This window comes from Guillardia theta, assembly GCF_000315625.1.
Source record: "Guillardia theta CCMP2712 unplaced genomic scaffold GUITHscaffold_243, whole genome shotgun sequence".
NCBI classification, from domain to species: domain Eukaryota; class Cryptophyceae; order Pyrenomonadales; family Geminigeraceae; genus Guillardia; species Guillardia theta.
The window spans coordinates 14,924-39,454 of record NW_005434433.1 but is presented as its reverse complement, the minus strand read 5'-3'; the positions used below and the strand labels follow the sequence as shown (position 1 = coordinate 39,454).

The following is a 24,531-nucleotide window of genomic DNA, read 5'->3' as shown; positions in this document are numbered from 1 at the left end:
TCAACTGGCTGACAGGGGCCGGAACCGGGCTAACAGGATCAACTTAACCGGTCACGTGACACATCAGGTGACCGAGACAAAGACTTTTTTTATATGGCAGATCCAAAAAACCCATAGGACATTTCTCCCAGGGGAAGAAAACCTCCCTTGACCCCCCCTGTTTCTCGACGGATCCTGCCGGCCGGGCCCGTCAGTAGACCGACTGCAGCCTTCAGCCCCGCCTCAGACCCCCTGGAGGCCCGCCAGGAGGCTAAGTGTCCGGAGATTGGCCGGGGGCCTGATCTCTCCGGGCGGCCGTGACCGGTCAGCGGACCGTGTCAGCAGGCCCGTGACATGTCAGCCGGCTGACAGGGTCCGTGACCCGGCTGACAGGCTCACCTGACCGGTCACGTGACACATCACGTGACCGAGACAAGACTTTTTTATATCGCAGATCCAAAAACCCATAGGACATTTCTCCCAGGGGGAAGAAAACCTCCCTTGACCCCCCTGTTTCTCGACGGATCCTGCCGGCCGGGCCCGTCAGTAGACCGACTGCAGCCTTCAGCCCCGCCTCAGACCCCCTGGAGGCCCGCCAGGAGGCTAAGTGTCCGGAGATTGGCCGGGGGCCTGATCTCTCCGGGCGGCCGTGACCGGTCAGCGGACCGTGTCAGCAGGCCCGTGACATGTCAGCCGGCTGACAGGGGCCGTGACCCGGCTGACAGGCTCACCTGACCGGTCACGTGACACATCACGTGACCGAGACAAGACTTTTTTAAAATAAAAGGTTGTAGACGGTCTGCCGCGATTGCATGCTCCAGGATGCGGGGTCGGCATCTCTTGGCATCCCTGTGTCGATATTGCAGAGGGCTGCGACGAGGCCGTCGTAGAGTTGCATCTTCTGTGCCGTCATGCGGTTCCGCGTCTCGTCGCTGAGAGCCTCCGCGTGTTGGAAGCACTGCCTTGTCATCTCAAAGAGGAGGTCGTGGGAGTTGCAGATCTTGTTCTCCCCGGTTGCCTCGTGCAGCATCACCATGGGGAGCGGTGGGCAGATCTGCGCCGCGATCAGATAGCTGATGATCTCCTCGTTGGAATCCCATGACATAATGTGGTGTGGGGGGTGGTGGGACAAGGTGAGCGAGCGTTTGCGAACAATTTTTTTTGTTTTAACGATGTTTATCACATCCAATGCTATATTGTACAATCAAACAAAAAATGTTTCAGCAATGACCTTCTCAATGAAGTTGTTGGTCTTGTTGAGACTGTCCATATGCATCGGTGACAAGTCCATGCAATCAACGTACCTCCCTTCTTTCATGGCCTTCTTGTAACGTTTGGCCTTTTTGAGGATATCTTTGTGAGCGCACAGGGCTTGGTGATACTCGAATTTCCATGTTGGGTCCAACAGCTTTTGACGAAAAGCGGGGTATGCTTGAGGGGACATGTCTCTCAGAGCTTGGACGTAATCAGTTCGGAACCCCTTGTTTGCAAGGTGTTGGATGTTCTCTGAATGCTTCAAGCCACTGAGGTGCTTTTCCATATTGCCTGTCGATGTCTCAAGAGCCAAGACGAAGTATTCAGTTGGATCTCTTAGTGTGAGAATGGCTACGTCTTTCCCCTCGCATTGGATGTCGTATGTGCAAGATTGGAATCGAATCATCCTTGTCAGGAAGATGTGTGCAGATTTAAATACAAGAAATGCCTTTTGTTCTCACGCGTAGGCTGTGTGCCATGGGATGATGCGGTCTTCTGCAAACTCGCCATCTTGTGGCGTATCTTGGATGATTCCGGCGATGCTCAAAAGATGGTAGATAATATGAGGGTACATGCGGTTACGAGTGTATAAAAGAGCTGCCCTTCAGTGTACCCTAGAGAATTGCAGGAATGTCTGACTTTTACGGGAATCTAGGCAATCCGCGTATGCCAGAGGTGGTGATGAACAGCGGGCCATTGCCGCCCCTTAATACGGAGGGTCTGCCATATGGCCTCAATGGGACTCCCGATGCGCGGATCAACTACAACAACGCGTTGCTGGGGGGGCATCACCCCTTACGTGTATGGGGATTCCGCAAGGCTCAGCACCCAGACATCTTACCTCAATGTCCCGTACAGGATACAGAAGATTGTGCCCGAGATCATGCTGCCACCGATTGGCGACGGCAAGGGGATGGTGCGCATCTCGCACGCGGTGGATTACGGTGACATCGCCTGGTCGCTGAGGCTGCGGTCTGTGCAGAACACGCTGGGTGTCACCGTGAAGGCTGCCGAGGGTGTGAAGGACAGCGGCACGCACCTGACTGCATTCATCAATTTGCCAACGCTGAATTACATCCTCTTTGGCCTGCAGCATGTCTGGAGGCGGGTGAGGCTCGATGATTGGACCCCATCGCTGAGTGACGCACAGTGGAGGAATTTCCTCATGGACATCCTTGGGCAGACGGTCTCGAACTCCGACTTCAAGGTTTTCAAGGATCGAGAGATCAGGGATGTGTTGGCGATCTTCCTGAATGCCGTGGTCCCCTTTGGGGTGTGTGCTGGGTCGGAGAAACAGGGCGGGATGCACGAGGTGGGGATGAGCCCTGTGATGCTGGCGGTGAATCACGTCACGAGCATGAATGTGGAGGGGCACACGAAGGACCTCATCAATTACTGGCGGCACATCGAGCTGAATTCGGGAGACCGGCTGTGCTTCAGGCTGGGGATGATGCCAATGCCCAACGACACTCCGCTGCTCACCGCGACTTTGAATCATTTCTACAAGCGCATCATCAAGGTGGATTTCACACCGTGCATGATCGTGGGTGGAGAGATTGATCGTGACTTCTTTGTGATAATCCCCGATGTGATGCCATACCGCGTGGACCTGAGGAAGTTGTCGATGGATCCCTCGTCGGTGGAGTACGAGAAACTGCAACAGAGCAAGTCCGTATGGTACGTGGGGACAACACAGCAGCACTACAAGATGATGTTCGGGATGAATGCCATGCATTACTTCCTAGACGACGAGGTGTTTATGCGCGGTGCGTTGCTGCAGGCAAACTTCTGTCCGATGCCTTTAGATTGGGCCTATGAGGATGACGACATGGAGAATGCCGAGGGTGTGATGTTGGAGAGCAGTGCAAAGCGCTTCAAACTGCCGTCGGTGCAAGCGCCGATGGAAGCACCCAAAAAGAGGTTCGAGCTGCCGTCGGTGAGCTGTTGCAAGGATAGTGTCTCCGCACCCGTGGTGGAATCAATGGTGCCAGAAAAGGTGCAGCAGAGCAAGGTGAAAAAGCAGGTTGCAAAGGCAGTGGGGACAGCGGTGAAGAAATCGGTAGTCGTGGTAGGGGATAAGGAATAAAACCGTTTATTCGATATGCGTGAAGAGGAGTTGTCCGCATCCCACGCAGGCGTTTTGCATCTCTCCCGTGATGTTGGAATTGTTGGATGCGGCCGACGTCGAACCGGAGGAGGACGTTGCATCTGGCGGCTTCTTGATCAACTCGGTGTTCTGCCCTCCCAGGGCGACGGAGAGCTTGCCTGCCTGCGACGGGATGCTGGTCCGTCTCCAGAAGTCTGCCTGGAACTTCTCCCACTCGCGCTGCATGCTCTTCGGTTTGATCTTCTTTGCTTGGACGTGCTGGCTCCACTCATAGGCCAGTTGCCACTGGTTGTAGTTCTTCCATTCCTGGATCTCTGCCGTGCAATCATAGCAGAAATCAAACTGGATGCCTGTATCCTCGATACCCTCCAGGTATCTCCCCACCCTCGCGATCGTGTTATGATAAAACATCTTGCTCTCGTACCTCTTGTTGTCGTACACCGTGTCGGGAGCGTTTTGAAGCACGATAAGCTGTGTCTCCGTCGTGGACACGCGCCCCCAGACGGGATACTGGATCTTTCCCATGGGGTAGGTTGTCATCCTATTGTCCCAGGGGAGCCTGAACTTCAAGAGTGCGGCCACTGGATTCATGATCCGGAACCATCGCTTCTGGTTCTGCATGTCCTGTGCAATCTTCCGCTCGTTCTCCTCCTTGTTGTCGCGGTTGTGATCGGCAGTGCGGATGTCCGAGATGAACAGGACGTCGTTCCTCCCTGCGAATTGGGCCGCGAACGCGTCGGTGAAGCGGTCTTGGATGAGCGTCACGCTCGACGAGTAGAAATCGCGCAATTTGTGATGGAAGGGCTCGGGGTCGACGAGCACCCATGAGAGCTTCTGGAATTTCAGCATGAGCTCGACCAAGTGTGTCCCTGGCGCGGCACCGGCGTACACCACGGTCGTGATGGATGGGGTGTAGTGTGCCGAGAGGAACGACATCTCCGCGACGAACAGCTTGCGCTGCCCCCAGTGCACGACCGAGATCTTCTGGATGTCCTCGCGTGCCTGGTACGGCCTCTCTGGGTCGCTGTTGGACATGAACCTGTTGAACGGCAGGCCGGTTTGCGATCCCTGGTCGAAGATCGCCTGCCCCACGTGTGGGCTGTATTGTGTGTCGTTGTATCGTTGCATGGGAGTGGGGTATTGGTTTACCTGTGAGAATGCATCAAGCCGTGGGAGAGCACAAGCATATGCATCGTACCTTGATTCCACCACGTTGTTCTGCTCTACGAATACCTCGAGGTGTTTCTTGAGCTCGTGGGAGAGGTGATCGTAGAGCTCTTGCTTGGTGTCGAACTCGAGATTGGAGGTGAATTCGGAGTTGGTGTGGTTGATCGGGAAGAGCTTCTCCATGTTCTTCCTCCTTTCGATCAGCGACTCCTGCAATAGGCACAGGGCGGAGAGTCGATGCACGTCATTGAAATCGTCCTGCTTGTCCAGCACGTGCTGCATGTAACCGTTTTTCATGCGTTCGTACATGACGTAGGTGTGACAAGTCATGGGCTTGGGCTCGGCGTACAACGTAGGGATCTGTTCTAGCTTTTGCATCCGGTTGACGAACGGTGCGAAATTTTCAATGGTGAATGTCTTGACAATGTCGCAGATGTGATCGAGCTCAGCCCGCAGGTTCTCCTTGAAACTCGGCGTTTGGAACAGCATGTTGTGCAATCGGTTCTTTATGGTGAACGTCGTAAACTGTACAGAGTTCCCAAGCCTGTAGCAGGCATCCTGCCGTGCTTTGAAGCGCTCGTTGATCGTCGTCCTGTTGATGCCGAATGCGATCAGGTACTTCTCGTTGATGCTGGCAAAGTCGTTCAGAAGCTCGTGTGTTGCGGTCTCGAGCTTGTTGACGAATACCTTTGTGTATGCGGCGGGCAGCAGCGCGAGGGTGTCTGCATCCTCCGAGACCTCGGGCTTGCCGTCGATGAATAACTTCGCAGCATGCCTGTCGCTCATCCGCATGATGGTGTCTCTGAACACCTTGGCATCTGCAGCATAATTGAAGATCAGTTGTATGCTGGATGAATCCTCGCCTTGATTCCATTGTATGGGTTGCATGTTGTAGAATAGGTAGGTTTTGTTGTGCGCTCCGGCCTGCGCAAAGACGGGTGGGTTGCCTAGGGCTGGCCTGTTTGTTGGCACCCAGCAATCGTATGCGAAATGGTCGAAGATCAGATCAAGGACGTCGTGCTTGCTCAGTTGCGGATTGATGTTGCTCAATGTCATCTCTCTACCCGTGAAAATGGGGATCTCGTTGAACTTTACGTTTAGTTTTGCGTCGAATCGCAGGAGCATGAGTAAGATGCTGTGCCACAGCTTGACAACTCCAACCACCCAGTTACTTCTTGGAGGTTCGATACCCATCCTCATGACTATCTGGTAAGCATTGAACCTTTTCATCCGCTGACTGAGTGTGGTCAAATCACTTGTTAGTTCATGCATGTTCATGAAGTCAAGGATCTGACGATGCACCTCTTCAGCATGGACGTATTGCAAGGCTGGGAGCATCTGTTGATCAGCCTGCATAAAGGGGATGACGTTCTGTTGGACTATGTTCAGCACTGTAGTTCGGATGAATGTTTTTAGGTCATTGTAGGTCTGCTGTATGGTTTGTGCAATGTACAGCCCTTTTTCTGAGCCACCGACGAAACTTGCATCCTCCTGGTCCAGCAAGGGGTAGAACGGTTTGTTGGGCCGGACTACAAAGAAACCATTGAATTGTGCTGCCTTCTGTTCCTGCAGCTGTTCAGGATTGGAACCTTCAGCATTGTCATGCTTCTTTATTTCGATTTTTTGTGGGTCCATATTGACATCGACGCCATCGTCCTCCTCTTCATTGGTGGCAGCTTGTGTCTCGGCCTCTTCTGACTCTTGCTCAGAGGTGGCATCTGCCGCAGATGCTGTCTCGGCCTCTTCGGGCTCTATCTCAGATGTTGAATCTGCTGTGAAAGGCACACCGAGGGTCGCTTGATGGAGTGTCGCTGCGGACTTGGGCAGGTGCTCCACATTGAAGATGATGGAATGCAGCATCTCCAACTCGTTGTCGACGTCGACCTTCATCTCGGGGGACAGATACATGAGGCGTTTCAGGAACACCTGAATGCAAGCCGTCTGGAAGTGATGGAGGTGGATGTTGCTGGATTGCTCGACCGAGAATTGGTGCAGGACGCGGTTCAGTGTGTTGGTGCATCGCTGGTACTCTGTCAGGGATGCGTTGAGTTTCAGCAGGAAGTCCTTCTTTTGCTTGTTATTCATGGCAATCTCTGTTGTCAGGCTGTTCGTAATCACCAGCGTGGATTGCACCTGCTCCTGAAGTTGGAATATCTTGTTCTTGAGCAGGTTCGATGCATTCGGTATGTTGTTCAATGCCAGGAGGATGTAATACATGGTGTGGCTGAATGCATCGAGATTGGCCTTGAAGTAATCATTGAGGGTCTCGAGCAGTTTGCGATGCCCTGCCGACGTGTTGGAGAGGGCGTAGGTGAAGCTCTGTATGATCAGCTGCGTGCAGCCCGCTTGCTGCACCCCGAAGTAAGGGATGAAGGTCTGCAGCCTCTGTGTCTTCATCTTGGTGTGTGTCAGGACAAGGATACCTGTCTGAAAGAGATCCTTGAGCATCGACCTGGATGCCTTGCAGTAGGACATGAATCGTGCTAGAGTGATCCTTTGCATGTTTCTCTGGTGTCGCCTGCTTGTCGATGCCGGTTTGCGTGCGACCTTCACCTTTTTCTTCCTTCTCTGCAGAACGATTGGCATCCCGATGATTGCACCCAGGCTGAACTCGGATTGCTCGGTGAATTCGCTCTCGGGCGGTTGCACCTCCTCGGCCTCTTGCATGCTCTCTGCCGGCTCCTCCGCCTCCGGCTGAATGTTGCGCAGGTAGATGTAATTAGAGTCCATGATGGATTTGTAGCGCTCCAGCGTCTGCTGCCGTAGATCGAGCACCGCCTGCTTGAACGCCTCGAATCGGCTCGAGGCCTGCATTGTGGTCTCCGGGAATAACTTGCTGATATCCTTGTAGGTGTTGTTCTGCAGGTTGAAGAAGGTGTAGATCGGCATGAGGCGCCGCATCCACCGATCGAGGTTCTTGAGGCATTCCACGCGGTCCTTGAGCTTCGCCGTGGCGCTTGGGATCGTTGGCGGGGGTATGCCCTTGAAGTTTTGCATGAGGCTCTCTATGATGTCGTTTTGCTTGAGCATGAAGACAAAGGGGCTGAAACCACGGAGTGCCCGCATGATGCCTTGGTTTCTCCCGAAGAAGGGGAGGTTGGCTATGTTGACGTCAGACATGAGCTCCTGGATGTTCATCCTCACCGGTGCCTGTGTCATGGCATTGTGTATGGCGATGATGCCCCTCAGCATGATGGCCTGCACCTTGGTCGGGGTGGTCAGCTGCGTCCGATCGTAGTTCTGCAGTGTGTGCAGCTGCAGGATCGTCCGTGCCTGTGTGATTTTGGAGATGCAGGCCTCGATGGCCTTGGTCTTGGCCATCACAAAGAGGTCCCACTTCTCGGATGCAATCTCGCTCGAGTTGCGCTTGATTTTACGCACCCTGTTGTTCCACAGTTCCTTGTCGCCCACGATCAGTGCCATCCAGCGTGTGTCCTGGAAATTCTGCATGAAAAACGTCAGGTTTTTCTTCGTGATCGTCTTGATCAGTTTGGCCTTGTCGGTATCCCCGAGATTCTGGCAATTGATCAGGTATTGGAAGCACTCGTTGTAGAAATCGCTCGTCCCGTCGAGGTTGGCCTGTTGATATCGGACAAGGGCGCTCTCGTGCAGATGGAGGTAGTGGTTGCGCAGGAGTTTCACCTCGCGGAAGATGGAATTCCGCATGTTGCGCATCACCTGTCCGTAATGGGAGCAGTATGTATCGAGGTCATGCTGCGAGATCTCGTTACGGAGGAATTCCGCTGCGTCCTGCAACTCCTTTTCCCAGAACGGGTCTTCGTCCGGTTGTTCGTTCAACTCCATCCGCAGCGTTTCGAGGTGGATGAGGGTGTAGATGCCGGATGGCAGCCACTCGTTCTCGATGGGTTTTGGCTTCTTGGACTCCAAGAACTGCAGGATGCCATCTGGACCCTCTGGGAATTCCTGCTTGTTCGGGATGAGATCGTACCGCTTGCTGGTGATCTCGGAGGGTTGAAGGCCCTGAACCTTGGGCGGCAGTGTGACGCCGAAGAAGGCCATCTTGCTCTGCTCCTCCATTTTCTGCAGGCTGAGGAAATCCGGGATGTCCACACGCTGGGTGGCAGATCGCAAGAGGTTCTCGTAGAAACGGATCTTCTTGATGAGCATGTTCTGCTCCTTCACACTCGAGATCTGCATGAGATCCTCTTGCTTCTTGCGGAGCGATCGCAGGTTTTGGATCTCTACATCGAGCAGCTGCTTCATCATATCGACTATAGCCGGATTTTCACGTCGCGCCTTGCGCAGTTGTTGCAGATACCCCCTGGTGGCCTTCTGGGCCGCTATGATCTGCAAGGCCAGATAGTAGGCCTGGTCGTTCACGTCGTTGTTCCAGTAGAGCTTTTGCTTGCGCTTCAGGTTGTCGATGCGTTTTTGCATCCTCTGCTTGAATTCCTCATCCTCGTTAGCATAGACGATATCCTCCGGTGGGTTCTCCGGTTCGGGCCCCATCCGCTTCTTGCTGTCGGGCTCGTTAAATTCCTCCTCGGAGTCGACGTCTTCGAATGTCTTCCTGCTAGCCCTGATCCGGAACGGGCGGTCCGTGAGGAGCGCAACCCCCTTAACGTTCTGCCAAAGCATCTGGATGTCCTTCTCGATGGATGCATCGTAGACTGCGTCGAGCTGCGGGAATTCCGTGTCTAGGCATTCCTCGACGTGCTCGCTGAGCTCTTCGTGATCTGGCTCTGCGCTCTCCACCATCTCGAGGATCGGCATTGCGGAGATCTCATCGAGCAGTGCTTCCGCCTCTGCCTCGAGATCCTCACCGAGCCCTGGCCCAAAGGTGGTGTTGGGATACACGATGCGGATGCCATCGTAGTCGAGGCTCAGGTTTGACGCGTGGTTTATTGCATCGGCGGGATGCATTTGTGAGCGTTGCAAAGACAAGGCTTTTATAGGTTAAGATTCTTTATTGCATGTTTAGGGCTCAGTGCAATCTAGAAGACAACGTCCAAGGAGAGGTTGAGCAAGCGCCCGACGTAGTCGTGCGTCGAGCGCTTGAAGCGCGCCGCGTTGGTCTGCGTGTAGAGCTCGAGGTAGCGCAGCAGCCACATGTTCTCTGTCGCAATGTCAATGCACCTGCGACGGTCCTCACTGGACAGCCCGGTGACACCCTCGTAGGTCGTCTTGGTGAGACGCTCGAGCTCCTCGACAAACTCTGCAGTCTGCGAGTTGGTGGGGTGCCTGGCATGCACCAGGGTGCGGGCAAGCCTGCGGAGGTTGTTGTGAAAAAGCATGGGCTTAGAGTCCATGGTCTGGTGGGTTGGGGGAGGGGGAGGGGGAGGGAGGGCTTATATAGACCCCAAGAGGGGGGGGTCAGAGGGGGGATGGGGTCGATTACAAGTTTAATGCATCTTGTATCAACGGTGTATCGCTCAGTGCTTCGTCTTCTTCTGCTTTCCTGGGGATGCGATTCGCATGAGATTCTGGTGGATCGCACGCACGTTTTGCTTATTCTCCCTGTCGGAGAGCGCGGAGATCAGATTCCTGCACTGCGAATGGCACGAATCGATGAGCTCCTTGGTGTTGGGTGCATGCTGTAGCTTGTCGCTCAACTTCTTTGCATTCCTCAGGTTCCTTGCCGTGATACCAGCGTTGATCAACTCGTCCTGATCACCATGCCTCGACACAATGTCGAGCTTGCTGGCGATATCTTCCAGTGTCTGCCTCATATTGATAGGTTCAGACATGATTCTGTAGTGCTTGTGTGTTGCTACGCGGTATTAAATACGATGCAGCGCCGAGTGATATAAGGGTGGAAGTGGACGGCTGGTGTGCGCGTTGGCTCTGACACTGTCTGTTTTGCAGATTGGCACAACCAAGGGCACGGGCGGGGATTGCCTGATCTTGGAGGAGGCAGCCTACTGCGATTCGACCTTCTTCTATGAGACCGTCGCGCCAATCCTATCGATTGGCAGCACCTCCCTGCTCTGCATCTCCACGCTCACCTCCGAAATCAATTTCTACACGAGGCTGATCAAGATGCGCGATCCCGACACTGGCCGCCCGCTCTTTGCCGTCAAGTGCATCGAGCTCGCCTGCCAGCAGTGCAAGGAGGACGGGAAGAGCCATGAGTGTGTGCACATGCTGCATCTCGTTCCGCAGTGGCAGAGCGGGGAGAGGCACAGGAGGCTGAAGGTGGTGATGCAAGACAGGCCCGACCTCATCCAGTCGGAGCTGGCGGGGCTGGCGTTCGATTCTTTGCAGCAGGCGTTCAGGGTGAAGGACATCGAGGCCATGCTGTCGCAGCAGGCGCCCCCGTTTGTCAGCAACCAGAACATCTACCTTGTGGTGGACCCAGCGGCGGGTGGCCCGCAGAGTGACTACGCGGTGGTGAGCATCGTGAGGCACAAGGGGTTGATCACGGTAAGTGCAGGGATGTGTGCGTGTTTTATTCTTGCAAACACCAGTGGGATTTCCTTTGCGCGATTCCGCAGGGTTACCAAAGGATGTGTCTGAGGGTGTACTTTTCAAACACATATATCGTGAATCCGATACAGTGCTTCACAACGAAGGTGACAACCATCCAGGCAGCATCTTGGACCTTGCTCATTGTGCTCTTGCGCACGGGGATGTTGTTGGCCAGTGCGAGGAGCTTGATGAAATCACCGTACGTCGGATCCTGGACCATGTGCTCAGGCATGTACCTATGCTGTTGTTGCATGAGGTGCAGGGCATTGATGATGCACACGGGGACCTTGCCGTTTGACGGCATCGTGAAGGTGTTCAGCTCCGAGATAGTCTGGAAAACCTCAGGCTTCAGGTCAACTCCATGTCGATACATATCGAGATAGAGAAGGATTTCGTCGAGGTCCTTGCAGAGTTCCGAGCACTGGGCATCATCCTCGTGCTTCTTCAGTTCGAGCACCAACTCTTGCCATGTGCCCTGGTGTTTGATCATCGTTTCCCAGATCATGGTCTTCTCGGGGATGTTGAAGCTGGTACAGGAAGCGACGATCAACAGGACCACCTTAGTGTCTAGAATCAGTGGCTGAAGGTCAGCATTGCAGATTCTCTCCCTGTTGTACTCCAGGTGGAGCACAACCTTGCAAATGTCACGTTCTGCATCGTCAATGGTGCTCGCAAGAAAGGACGTGAAGTCTTTCAGACCCGATATCATGGTTAACTGAACTGGGTCTGCAAGTTTAAATACCAGGCGATGCCATGCTCATGAGCATTGATACATCTCCTGGATCTCCTGCTCGAAGGTGATGGTGGTCTTGAGTTCGTCTCGGAGGAAGTTTGGGATCACAGTGCTGTCGATCGCCTTGAAAAACACGGGGGCCTTGTATCCGCAGAGGGGTTGGAGGGTGACTTCGGCTTCCTCGATGACGTAGGGCTTTGTGAATGTCTCCTTGAGACCCATGTCAACATTGAGCAGCAAGATCAGCACACACCGCGCCATGTGCTCGTTCCTGCTGGCGATGTCGAGCAATTTGGAGGGGAGCGGGTCTTTCAATATGTTGGCAAGCCTCTGTGCAGATTCCCGGCAGAGCTTCATTGTTGTCTTCATGTCGTTGTTGTAGAGGATGTGGAAGAGGATGTCTCTCTGTGGCACTGACATTCTTGCCGTTGCAGATTGTCGGGATGGACGTCCTCTCCGGATGCAAGGGTGAACGCTTCCTTTTGATGCATTTTTTAACCTCTTGCACTGCAGAGCCAGACAAGCAGTTCGATCTCCTCGCCGAGCACATGCAGCGCCTGAGGGATTGCAACACGGCCTTTGTAGTATCCGAGATCATTGTCATGGTGGAGCGGAACCTTGGGTTCGAGGCGGAGTATCACCAGCGCCATTTCAACGGCATGAAGAATGTGAGATTCAGGGTTGACCACAAGGCCCAGCGCTACGGCGTCCTCACCACGCATGAGATCAAGCATGCGATGTGCACGATGCTGAACTCACTGCTGAGGGAGGGGAGGGTGCATCTCTGGGAGAATTTCGTGAGCCGCGATCCGAGGGGCATGAAGCGTCGGCTTCGCGAGCAGCTGGAGATCTACTCCTACCAGTTCAAGAGCGCGGCCAGTGTGTTCAACAAGGATCAGATGGCGCTCAGTGGAAAGGTGGGAGGCATGAAGGATGACGTTTGCATCGCACTGCAGCTTGCGTGCTATTACAGCTCGAACCCAGAGTTTTACGCGTAGATTTATTCAATTCGAGTTCAATATACTCCATGCCTTGAAGAATTCCATGCACTGGTGTGCGTCGAAGTGCTCCATGATCGCCTCCAGTATGAATGGTCTCAATATGTCCTGGTTGTTGTTGCAATTCTCGTAGATGCATTGCAGGAACCCGCCGATGGCATCCCGCAGGTGTATATCGTTCTGGATGCATGCCTTGCAGATCTTGACAAACACCATCGTCAGTGCGTAGAAGTCCGTGGCCTCCAGGTCGTGGTAGGTGAAGGCATTGGCCCTGCACACGATCGGATAATCCATGGTGTTCTTGGTCATGCAGGATATCTTGAGCTTGATGGATTCGGGGCAAAGGGTCGGATTGGGCAGGTGGGATATTGTCCCGTCCTTGTTGTAAGCCTTGGGGTGGAGCTTTGGGATGAAAGCATTCCCCCAGTCGATGAGATAAGCAGAGCCATCCTCGTTGATGACGATGTTGTGGTTTCGGATGTCGGTGTGATAGACCGAGAGGGAGTGCAGGCGGGCCAGTTGGCGGCAGATCCTCTGGAAGCTCTCTACTAGCTTCTCCCGCATGTGTGGTTGATAGAATGAGATGAAACGCGGTGTCGGCACCCCGAGGTAGGGGAGGATGGCGTACATGATTCGGTTGTATTCCTTCTTCAACATCCCAAATCCCGACCAGGTGCCGATATGGTCCCTCTCTCTGTAGTCAGAGAGTTGATCGAGAAGGTATCGGTTGATCTGGGTCTCTTCCATGAAGAGCGTTGGACTTGAAAAGAGCTTGATCACCAAGGCATGCCCCTCCTGCTTGGCAAGGAAGCACTTGCCAGAGACACCCTCCCCGAGATAGAAGAAGCGGATGCCTCTGAGATCCCGCATCTGCCTGCTGTGGCGGACAACCTCGAGCAGTATGGTGTATGTCTTCTTGGTGTTGTGGAGCTCCGTGTGGCGTATGCGTGGGAGGGGGAAGGATTCGGACATTCGATGGAAGCCCCCCACGTGCGGTCCCCTTTTAAAGGCCCCTCCCCTGTGGTTGACTAATTCTAATATCTAGTTTTAATCTATATGTGTCATTATGACTGTCGCGATGATGAGCTTCAGTACCTCCCTCAGGAGGAATACCGGGAAGCTCACGAGGAGGCCTATGACGTAGAGGAGGAAGAATATGATGATGTAGATTGGTATGACCCGCCAGATATTCAGCGTGCCGCAAACCAATTGTGCGTTGATCATGTCTTCTTGGTATGCATCGATGATGGCTGCCTTGACAGATATGTGCCGGTTGAGCGAGGTGAACTGAACCGCGGCCGGGAATCCAGCGATGGACGCCCCCAGAGACCTGCAGAGGTCGGTAGAGATGAAGCAAGTCCACCATGCGATCTCGGATTCCCACGTATTGAATTCAAACGGCGCGTCGCTGCAGGGGATGATGCATGCCTCCCTATTGACCACCGCCGGGTCGTTGAGGCACCCAGGTGAGGTCTGTAGGCTGTCGGGGAAGCGGAAGGACGAGGGGAAGAACACGTTGGCAATATCCACAAAGTCCTGAATGAAGCACGTCGGGATCATCGGTGCGCAGAAGGGGGAGACACCAAAGGCGTAGTAGCTGGTGATGACTGGGTACGTGCCCCAGAGGAATGTGCTCACGTAGGGGATCTGGAAGGCAGTGATCACCGCAGTGGTCCCCGCGAGCAGTATCCCTACGACGATGCCGGAGACCAGCAGTGTGTACTTGTGCTTGGAGCACAGCATCACGGCCGACCGGTCGCACCGGAGAAAGTCTTGCAGGAATCCAGGCGATGCCATGAGCGCATTGTAGAAGAACTGCCGATTGAACGGCGTGTGCTCCAGTGCGGACACGACAGTGAAGACCATTGTCGAGATCCAATCCCCGTTGACGGGCCTCTGCAGCGGTGGCACAGTCTTGGTCTGCGGCAGGCCGCTTAGGGGCCAGCTGCCTGAAACCACCTTGCGGGGGCTGGCGGCGAGGAGGGAGCCCTGGGTGTAGAACAGTGTAACGTTGCCAAAGGCGTTCCTCGTCAGAGTCAGTGTGTTGGACAGGAGCGCACAGGACCCGAGGGTCTGCGGGATGTCGTAATTCACGGGCCATGCAAAGGGGCTGTCCACCCAGGCATTGCTGGTCGCCGCCCCAACTGGCTCGACAATGCCGTCATTCAGGGAGGTGGAGGCGGTGAACCGCTTCACCTCGCTCCTCTGTGTCTGCCATGAGGTCTGCAGCAGGTGCCTGCCGATGGATGCGTTGGTGATGTTCTCGAGCAGGTGCATGGCAAAAGGCCCATCGGCGGCGATGCTGAGGATGTGCTTCATCGCGAGCTGGTTCTGGATCGCCAGCGGGCCGTCTACCCCCGAGCGGTTGAAGTGGGAGGAGAGGCTGTGGAGGATGTTGAGGAGGAGGAGCGTGGTCTCGCTGATGTTGTCACCGTGGATATACATCCCGCCGTCGATATCTATGCGATAATGAAGGCTGTTGTTCCTCTTCGTGCCGTGGATTGCGATCTCGTAGTAGAGGTCGTGGAACACCCTCGTCCACACGTGGTAGTAGCGGTGCAAGCGCTGGAAGATGCTGGTCTGCATGCCAAGCTCCAGCACGAGGGTGGGATTGTACAGCAGGAGGAGGAGGGCGGTGGGATCATTCCCTATGGTCTCCATCAGGTCGGTGAGGCTCACAAACATGTTGGGAGGGATGCGATCCTCGATGCCGTGCCGCCTTGCAACATCGTAGGTTGCAGCGAACCTGGTGATGCAAGAGACAAACACGCGGGTGGTGCGGTTGGAGAGGAGGTATTCGTCGTAGGCGTCCATGCAGGTGGCGTCGTGGCTGTAGAACTCTGGGGAGTCCAAACCGAGGAGGCGGCGGCCGTAAGGGCCCGAGGCGCCGGCGCCAGACATGCCGCTGATGCCAATGGAGACGAGCATCGGTGCAAAGCTGAAGAACGAGCTGAACACGCTGTAGCAATACACCTGGTCGTAGTTGCTGTTGTAGCAAGGTGTGGCGAGGAGGTTGTTGTAGCTTATCGTGTAGGTCGCGCTGGAGGATGCCGAGAACCCACCCATGGAGGTGGTCACCTGCGCAAGGCAGAGGCCGGAGAGCTTCGGTGCCACCGCCTTGGTGACATCGCTGATGGAGCAGCCCTGTGGGTCCACCCGCGTGAGGAAGCAGGAGCAAGAGCCGTAGGTCTTTCCGGGTTGCAGGATGCACATCGGCTGCGTTGTGCACTGTGCGCACGGGATGTTTCCAAAGGTCGGCTGTATGTCGCTGTTCATGAAGACGCAGGTGGCATCGATCTGGTTGACACACTGCTCGTGCGTCATGCACGGCGTCTCGTAGGTCTGCATCACGTTGCACATGCACTGTTTCCGTATGGGATCGCACCCGTACCTTGCCACCGTGCTGGTGGATCCGCCGTAGGGGCATGCGTCGCACACCATCGTGTCCGACCCGCTCGAGGCCGTGGCGCGAAGGCAGGTGTCCGAGGCGGAGCAGGAGAGGCGGGCCCCGTCGCTCACGCTGGTGATGTAGCTGGCCCAGCAGCGGGTGGGCGTCGGCAGGGTCCCATCCTCCGCCTGAGGTGGGAAGGCATTCCCAATGTCACACTTGAGGACATTCCTGGCATTGCAATCGATCGACTTGAGCTTGTTGCCTACATCCAGGTATATCTGGTAGACGATCCAGGTGAAGGGCTTGATCCCGATGATGCTGATGTCATGGATTGTCTTCAGGGCATTCCCGATGCCCGTACACACGTCACCTACAAAGTGCAGGATGGGGCATATGACAGGGAAGAAAAAATTGTTCAGGAACCAGTTGATGATGGTGCAGATGATCTTGATGATCTTCATGAGCTGATCCCCAAAGGGAGCGGAGCGTATGAGCTCAAACACCATGTTCCCGATCTGCTCAAACAGCACCCTTGCCTCGTTGATGAACATGTTGAACCAATGCATCACCTGTGGCATGACCTGATCGGAGTTGATGCCTAGCAGCAGCTGCATGAAGTTGAACCCCATCATCCCTGCGTAGAAGACGAGCTTGACAATGGTCTGAACGATCTGCCTCAGGTCCCCAAACAGCTTGTAGATAGGGACAAGGAACTCTGCCGCGCACTGCTTCTTCATGTTGTTGTTCTGTGCGATCACCGCCTGGATCTCCTGCGTGGTGTACACCGAGGAGCACGCCTCGCTGCTCACCGACTGGTAGAAGTCCAGCACCGTCTGCGTCACAAAGGCCTGGTTGGATATGCTGTAGGCCGACGGGTTGTAGAGGAAGCGTGATTCGACGCACACCCCCGCGGCCTTGCAGTTGGCAGCCTGTATCCTCTGCAGGAGGCTGGCGACGTGCGTTGAGAGGTTGTTCATCGTAGAGTCGAGCGTCCATATGCGTATGGGGATCATCGTGCTGGTGGTTGGGGCCGCCGACATGGCATCGCGGCACGCACCGAAGCGCTGCTTAGGGTCAAGCCAGGTCTCTTTCGGGATGGATCCGTAGCACTTCCTGTTGGAGTAGGGTTTGGAGTACCGGTCGCTGTCAGAGCAGAAGACCCATTCCCTGTCCCAGAACTTGCTGTCATTCACGGGATTGGGCGGCGCCGGGGTGGAGATGGAGGCGCTGCTTTGTATCTGGAAGAGGGAGGTGAAATCCTGCAGGTAGGCCTGCAGGAAGCTGTCGACGGTCCACTTGCTCGGGTCGATGGCATTGTCGAGCAACGGGCAATCGATGGAATTGCCACAGATCTGCCTTCGGAGGTCCTGTGCCATCGTGCGGGAGAGGGAGAGCCTCACGGGAACCCCAAAGCTTGTGAATTGTCTCATGCTGCTGGATACGGGGTTCCTGGCGTTGTCGGTTCTGTCGACGTAGGATCTGAGCTGTGGGGAGGGCTGGCACTCCTGGAATGTCCTCCTATGATTGGCCTGGAATTGCGTGACAAAGTCCGTTGGGGATGGGACGTCGAGGGCGTGAAAGGAGGTGTCCGTCACTGGCTTCCCTGCGATGAGGGTTGTGATGCTGCACTCGAGGTGTGAGAAGTTGTACCGGTGGCATCTCCCCCCGATGGGAACGGTGCTTGGGACGCGGACGAGGCGCCCTGTGTGGCATTCCCCTCCCGCGTCCAGGGTGGTGATGCCGGCATCCGCCGTGATGCTCACAGGGAGATACCTGAGCTGGAACTCCCTGAGACGATCGTGGACGGGGCAGTCTGTGTTCTGTGCCGCACTCCCTAGGTCGGTACCGTCGCGGAGGACGCCCTTGGTGTTGGGCCAGTCAAGGCTCCGCTTGCATCCCTGAGTTCCCGCGTAGCTCTGCTTGGTCTTCCATTGGTTCCCGGTGAGGAGATCGACCGTCTGGTACAGCCCACAGCTGCTCGCCGTGTCGGTGGTGAGGAAGGAGCAGTCGGACTTCGAGGAGCAGCTGCAGATCTCGCTCACGAAGAATGGGTCTGCGAGGTCTGGGATCGTGGTTCCAAAGGGCTGCATGGGGTTGGACATCCCGTTCCCTACCGTGCCGCCCATCTGGTTGGTCTCCGAGAACATCGTCGCTGCACGGGGCCCGTAGGGTGCCTTGGGACGGAAGGACTGCGATGATCCTCCCCAGTAGTGCATCTCCCTCACAGGGCAGTCCCAGGACACCGCCCCGTTCTGCGATGCGCTGCCAAGCTCGGCCGCATTCAGATCGTAATCCGAGCGGGAATCGATGGCGTAGGTCTTGAGCCAATCGAGGTTGTTGGATGCGCATGGGTCGATCCCTGGGGTGCTCGGGGAGGTATCCGCATTGGTTGCATAGGCAAGGGGCAGGCATTTCGGCAGCAGGTTGTGCGTGACGCCGTCGGGCAGCGGGGCGAGGTCGGCGACGAGGAGCGACCCCCCGATGTCCATCTGCGACTGCCTCAGGATGCCAAACTGTGGCGAGCGGGCCTGGAACGCGGGGTTTGGATTCGAGCCAAAGATGCCCGAGTAAGGCATGGAGGTGGCCGGGCGTGTATAGAGATCCTCCATCGTCGTCCCGGACCCGCCGCCAAAGCTCCCCTGCTCGTGCAGGCAGGTTGTGTTGACGCGAATCCCGCGGTTGCAGAGGTTGTTGCCTGCAGTGCTCAGGATGTCGATGCGGGATGGGGGCTGGTTGTTCTTTGTGATGCACTGGGCATAGACCAGGGAGTTGTACTCCGTGCAGGCGGAGATCCCGGTCTTGCAACCCCCGCTGATGACGGTGCTGAACTCATTGGGGAGCACCACCGTGTCGCAGGCATCCCTGATGTTGAAGCCCCCGCCCAGCCATGGGTTGAGCGAGAGCACGTAGCCGTCGAAGGTCCTGTAGCAAACGGCTTCGGACTGCAGCGTCTCCTCGCAGCGCATATCGCTCAGCACCCAATCGAGGTATTGATCTCGCGACGGCCTCGCAGCCTTGGCCCAGTGCAGGCTGTGCATCGAGGTCACCTGTGCAGCCGTGAGCTTGGTTAGCACGGATTGCTCGAGGTCAGCGACGCTTGCAGACTTCCGCTTGTACTGCGCAAGGCACGACTTGAGGCTCTCCCTGTGTGACGCCGGTGTGCATTCGGTGGTCTTGACAATCTGGTTGATGCACTTGTCGAGGGGTTGGAGACGCATAGTCTCGGCCTGTGCCCTGTAGCTGTTCAGCTCGTAGAGGTTCAGCGTTGTGTCTGGATACTTGTCGTTGGTGTCCATGAATGCAAGGCTGAGGAAATCCGGCGTTATCCACAGCTGGTTGTACAGGTCGGAAGGGAGAAGGCCGTTGCCAGACGTGATCTGCCTTGACACAAGAAAGTGCATGAGCCGGAATGCATCCTTCTGTGTATACCCATTGGCCGCTGAGCTCTGCCCTGTGAGGCCGATGTAGTTCCTGTCAGAGCTTGTGAAGCCAAGAACGGATTCGTCGATCCTCCTGTAGCGGTAGAGGTGTTTTCCGATATACTTGAGCAACGGCACGCGGGCGCAGTCACTCTTGCAGATCCAGAGGTTGTCCATGATCTCTGCCAATACGCTCTGATTCACCGACCTCAGCGGGCACTTGGAGAGCGCGTCCGTCGCGCTGCTGGCACAGAAGATCTCCGTTGCATTCTGCAGATGCAGGGCAATGGCATGCACGAGGCTGTTGTCGCGGGCAACATTGCAGACCTTGCCAGGGCAGGGGCTCACCGATCCCAGGATCGTAGTGCAGGAATCGGTGCTGCAGCGTGTAGAGACCCCAGTGGGCCTTGCCCCGTACCGGCTCCAGATTGCCTCGTTGGAGAGGACGGCGAAGTTGGGCTGCTGCCCCGTCCCGGCATACCATGAGTTCAGCGTGCTCTGCACCGATCCCACCGTCTCCGCATCCCAGCCCGTCCATGACAGCAGGTGGCTCTTGTTCACCCCCGTGACATTGAAGCAGTCGACCCAGGCAGGGTACCATCTCGTGCTCGTCCTGGGGTATTCCGCAGAGTAGAACTCGTCCGCATTGGGATCGCGGCTCCCCGCCGTCCCGTCGCGGTAGAACACGTAGATGTCAACACCCCTGACGGACTGCACAAGGTCGACGGGGGTGGAGAACCCGCCGAGCGACTGGCTGTCCCGCAGGCAGGTGGAGTCGGTGCGCAAGCAGATGTCGCCAGCTGGGTTGGTGACGTCGAGATCAATGGTTGTGAACTGCACCGAGGTCAGCGAAGGGTTGACGGCGCTTTGTATGTCCCGCACAAAGAGGAACTGCTTGCAATGCGTCTGCATGGAGATGTTATTCCCACCGTTCACCCCTGGGGCGTTAAGGTACGTGTTGGTGCACCTGTCATCCTGCGAAGCATGAAGCAAATCGCAGGACTGCCCCGTGCGTTGGTCGTAGGATGGGGTTGGATTGCAGACATTGATGGAACGGCAGTTCTGCGCAGAGTCACAGAGTCGCACCTCGGGATCTTGATCTAGGTTCTTGGTGATCCCAGGCTCGTAATTGGGGAAGTTGCTGTACAGACATGCGGTGGTTTGCAGCGTGTTGTCCCGTATGAGGCTCTGATACTTTCGAAACAGTGCACCGTTGTATTGCACGTCTCCGTAGGTAAAATCCTCCAGCGGCTCATCTTCACGCAGCACGGAGGACAGGATCGAGTCGAGCTCCGAGTCTAGGAATCGCCGGAAGATATTCGGGAAGTTGTACTGCAGGATGCCGCTGGTGGCATCGAAGTACTGCTTGTCTCGCGAGAGGAAGTCTGCCGCGAAATCCGCCCTCTGGAATGCCAGGTTTGCCCTCGCCGTGCGGTTCACCCCCGAGTTGGCAGCGGCGTATCCCAGGTTGATGTCACCGCTGAGGATGAAGTGCAGGACCTGGGTGAGCAGCGCTGGGATTCCGTCGTCGGCTGGGAGCCCGCCGTCGTCCTGATAGACAGGGTCCGTGTTGGTGATCTTGGTGCTGTCGGAGATGACATCGCTCGAGGTGGTGTATTGGTTGTACGCCCAATCGTGGTTGTAACGGCTCTGGAGCTTGCGCAGCTGCACGTAAGTCAGGTTGATGTACTCAGGGTGCGAGGAATAGCCCATCGCTGCCGTGACGTCGGCCTGCGCTTGGAGCAGCTTCGAGTACAGCGTGTCGTAGATGCTGAGGGCAATCTGGTCTTGGTTCACCACCGCCCGCCTCGATGATTGCAGGTACAGCGCATTGGCCATCATCAGGAATTGCCTCACCGTCGATGGTTGATAGCCCGCGGTGTGTGAGTTCTTCCAGCCCGCACAGGGCACTTGATCGATGTTGCCGGCGATCATGCCGTCGATGTTCACGTCGCCGTCTAGAATGACGCACTGCGCCCACCACTTCATCGGGATCTCCATCTGTGAGGCGTCATCATAAAAGTACAGCGTCATGTAGGGGTAGAAGTAGGTGGGCACCCCGGGCTCGAACTCGTATGCATACCACTGTGTTGCCTCGTTGGTTGATTCGGACTGCGCGTAGAGCGACATCGTATTGTACACATTCGCGATGCACACTGCCTGCTGCTGGTACTCCTCCCAGGTGTTGAAACCTCGCTTGAAACCACGGAGCAGGATGTCGTTCAACGCGCTTGCCACCTTGTTCCGGTCTGCCAATGCATAGCTGTATTTGTAGTAGCGGCAGAGGGTGCCTACTGCCTGCTCGTTGATGTACGAAGGATTGAACTGACAGGAGGCCTTGAGGACGTCGTAGTCCTCGCATAGCATGCGCGCGATGGGGTTGGTCAATGGGTCCATACGGCATGGGACCCCATCCGTGAGGGTTGTGGAGGAGGTTGACAGATCCACAAGATATCCGGCACTGCCGCAATACAGCGCGTCCTGCAGGGTGTAGGCGTCCCTCCTCGTGCCAAGGTTCTGCAGGTTGAGCCTGTTGATCAACCTGCCCTGCATCTTGTATCCCATGACATAGAAGTCCTGCAAGAAGCAGATCTGCAGTTCGGAGCACATGGAGAGGGAGAGGGATATGTTCCCAAAGGAGTCCTCACGGTTGTACCCCTGGTAAGGGGCCAGGAATCCCGTCCTCTTCCTCTCCAGGCTGCCGAGCTTGCAGAGCTGCAGGGACCACTTGTTGTCACCCGACGAGACCCAGGTCCTGGTAGTCTCCCCCTGTGCCTCCACCGGCAAGGGGATCCCGACGCTGTCAACGGTGGTGGATGGATTGCCGACACAGGATGGGAACTGGAACTGGTAGTCCATATCGCAGGTGTGAGGCTCCATCTTCAGGATCCCGCGGTCGAACATGTCGAGCCGTATCTGCGCGTCGGTGAGGTATGGGTCTGTGCTGGGCCATTGGATGTCATCGGGGATATTTGCCAGTGTCGCTGTTGCAGCACCCGCAACCCCGGAGCGGGCGATCAGCTGCTCGTACTCGAACCAGGAGCGGAAGCCGCAGAGCCCGTGCCGGGAGAGGAAGTCCTGCGAGTTCTGCCAGGGTGAATGACCGAGGGTCTCCGTGCCGCATGCCTCCGAATTGACATGCATCTCCACGGGCCACGGGGCGTAGTTCCGCAGCATGACGTGCGGATCCACACAGGTTCCCATGCCGGTGCAGACCCTTCCGGAAGCACCGCAGTGATAGTTCTGGTAGCATTCCATTGCCAATGCATTCTGCACTACGCACACCCCGTCCATCTCCTTCCCCTCCGCGTCCGACCATGCCCTCAGGCACTTGAAACCCTCCCCATAGAGTGAGACGCAGTCCCCGTCCGCGGTGCAGGTAAAGAAGTCGGTCTGGCCGCAGTCCCCGTTCCATCCCACCGCCGTGTGATTGGGGAGGCGGTAGCGCTGCAGGTCGGTGCTCGACTGGGGCCAGGATACCGCTGGGAGCATGCCTGGCCACCAGCGGTATAGCATGCCCGACGATGGGAAGGATTGGTCCGACTGCCGGCCGTTGCTTGGGACATCGCTCCAGCTCGTTGCAGCCGTGGACTGCACAAAGGTGCCAGAGGGGGCGGTGTCCGCCTTGATGGGCTGTGTGGGATCCATCCTCTGCCCGCTGGCCCATCGGCTTTGGAGCCTCACGTTGTTGGTCTCCCACATGGGCATGCCGTAGGATGCCGAGCTGCAGGTGGAGGCGGCACCAAAGTAATTGCGAAGCAGCGTCTCGTTCTGCAGTCTCCGCGTGTCGAGCACAAGGTAGCGCTCGTCGGTGGCAGTGTCGTAATCGACGGACATCCAGGTGTCGAATGCCCTGTATGCCGTCTCCGTGTGCCGGCAGCCGGTGGTGACATGGTAACCCGTCGGGTGGATCCAGTGGCTTGGCCAGTAGTCGAGGAGGGCATCGGCGTGCTCGTTGCTCCCCAGCGTCGTCCCTGCTAGGAGGCCCTCCCCGAGCCTTCCACCGAGGATCGACACCGTCTGCAGGTTGCGCCTGTCGTTGAGAGTCATCTGGAAGGTGTCGATATACTGCTGCTCGTAGGTGTTGATGCTGGATGCGAGGGTCTGCATGTCCGCAGCGGATAGACCTGTGTTCTGCAGTTCCTCGCTCGGAACCACCGTTGGCACGGTCATGGTGGACAGGCGCATGTCGTCGTCGTCGAGGGTGCGCGGATCGATGGGGAGCTTGCAGGTGCCGGTGGTGTCGGACCAGGTGTATCCCTTGCATGCCACACCCTGCAGGCTTGCACAGAGGCACGGGTCGTGGAAGACCCCGTCGCAGTACACAAGGCAGTCCGAGGTTGCGTAGGCATTGGTGCAGCTCACAGAATGAGAATAGGGGCACTTGGAGCTGTCAAAGGTGGCGGAGAGGCCGCCAGATGGCACAATGTCGTAGATCCCATGCAGATTGCAGAGCGAGACAAGCCGCACCTGTGTGACACATCGCAGCCTCCAGAGATCCACCGTTGTCCTCTGTGACCCTATCTCTGGGTTCGGTGTGGTGGATTGATAGATGGCGTCTACGTGCAGCAGGGCCTCCAGCCGTGCCAGCTCCAGCACGAACCTTGAGCAGAACGCCTCGGTGGACGAGGAGTGAACCGTCCTCGCCATGGGCATCAGATGATCGCGGAAGTGTGCATCCACCCTTGCCAGGTCCTTGACGTAGTCCTTGAACCCATTGCTGGAGTGATCGCTGTTGGTGTCATCGATGCAATCCTCGATGGCAGCACTGGTGTCGGTGTCTGCATTGTACAGTTTGTGCTTGCGGGACGAGGGATTGAGGAACTCCGGGTAGTTCTGCTGTAGGTAATCCATGTTGGCAAGCCTCAACCCAGATGTGCCATGCGTGAGGAGGTCCGCCCAGTCAAAGTCGTAACCCCCCAAGAGGGAGCCCTGCACCCCCGCGGCCCACTTGTCCACCTTGGTGTCGCTCACAATTCCCCAGACATCCGACAGCTGCATATCTCTGCACACCCAGGTGGGCATCCACACTTCCTCCATCTTACGGTAAACCG

At 56.4% G+C, this 24,531-nt stretch overlaps 9 protein-coding genes across 9 annotated transcripts in view; 3 read left to right on the top strand and 6 right to left on the bottom strand.

Moving 5' to 3' along the window:
- Window positions 1-754: 754 nt before the first annotated feature.
- Window positions 755-1,639, bottom strand: GUITHDRAFT_121631 (hypothetical protein; the record flags this gene model as incomplete). Its single annotated transcript, XM_005819131.1, has 2 exons — window positions 755-1,033; window positions 1,211-1,639. The coding sequence occupies 2 exons, from the start codon at window positions 1,637-1,639 to the stop codon at window positions 755-757; spliced, it is 708 nt and encodes a 235-aa protein (XP_005819188.1).
- A 321-nt stretch (window positions 1,640-1,960) lies between these two features.
- GUITHDRAFT_121630 (hypothetical protein) lies at window positions 1,961-3,319 on the top strand (the record flags this gene model as incomplete). Its single annotated transcript, XM_005819130.1, has 1 exon — window positions 1,961-3,319. One exon carries the CDS (start codon window positions 1,961-1,963, stop codon window positions 3,317-3,319), a length of 1,359 nt encoding a protein of 452 aa, XP_005819187.1.
- Window positions 3,320-3,724: 405 nt separating this feature from the next.
- On the bottom strand, window positions 3,725-4,360 carry GUITHDRAFT_47020 (hypothetical protein; the record flags this gene model as incomplete). The annotated part of the gene is made up of 1 exon (XM_005819129.1): window positions 3,725-4,360. A coding segment is annotated over one exon (636 nt), but the record flags the coding sequence as incomplete, so codon positions are not given.
- Window positions 4,361-9,462: 5,102 nt separating this feature from the next.
- GUITHDRAFT_148786 (hypothetical protein) lies at window positions 9,463-9,777 on the bottom strand (the record flags this gene model as incomplete). Its single annotated transcript, XM_005819128.1, has 1 exon — window positions 9,463-9,777. The coding sequence occupies one exon, from the start codon at window positions 9,775-9,777 to the stop codon at window positions 9,463-9,465; it is 315 nt and encodes a 104-aa protein (XP_005819185.1).
- Window positions 9,778-9,900: 123 nt separating this feature from the next.
- GUITHDRAFT_121627 (hypothetical protein) lies at window positions 9,901-10,215 on the bottom strand (the record flags this gene model as incomplete). Its single annotated transcript, XM_005819127.1, has 1 exon — window positions 9,901-10,215. The coding sequence occupies one exon, from the start codon at window positions 10,213-10,215 to the stop codon at window positions 9,901-9,903; it is 315 nt and encodes a 104-aa protein (XP_005819184.1).
- A 42-nt stretch (window positions 10,216-10,257) lies between these two features.
- GUITHDRAFT_121626 (hypothetical protein) lies at window positions 10,258-10,984 on the top strand (the record flags this gene model as incomplete). The annotated part of the gene is made up of 2 exons (XM_005819126.1): window positions 10,258-10,269; window positions 10,334-10,984. 2 exons carry the CDS (start codon window positions 10,258-10,260, stop codon window positions 10,982-10,984), a joined length of 663 nt encoding a protein of 220 aa, XP_005819183.1.
- GUITHDRAFT_148784 (hypothetical protein) lies at window positions 10,965-12,089 on the bottom strand (the record flags this gene model as incomplete). Its single annotated transcript, XM_005819125.1, has 2 exons — window positions 10,965-11,544; window positions 11,710-12,089. The coding sequence occupies 2 exons, from the start codon at window positions 12,087-12,089 to the stop codon at window positions 10,965-10,967; spliced, it is 960 nt and encodes a 319-aa protein (XP_005819182.1).
- A 65-nt stretch (window positions 12,090-12,154) lies between these two features.
- On the top strand, window positions 12,155-12,667 carry GUITHDRAFT_121623 (hypothetical protein; the record flags this gene model as incomplete). The annotated part of the gene is made up of 1 exon (XM_005819124.1): window positions 12,155-12,667. One exon carries the CDS (start codon window positions 12,155-12,157, stop codon window positions 12,665-12,667), a length of 513 nt encoding a protein of 170 aa, XP_005819181.1.
- A 6-nt stretch (window positions 12,668-12,673) lies between these two features.
- The window catches only part of GUITHDRAFT_121622 (hypothetical protein), a gene marked incomplete at both ends in the record, with an annotated part of 14,403 nt that continues 2,545 nt past the window's right edge, over window positions 12,674-24,531 (bottom strand). The window contains 2 exons of the mRNA XM_005819123.1: window positions 12,674-13,582; window positions 13,874-24,482. Coding sequence (XP_005819180.1) covers window positions 12,674-13,582; window positions 13,874-24,482 — 11,518 coding nt within the window. The remainder of the gene's footprint in view (window positions 13,583-13,873; window positions 24,483-24,531) is intronic.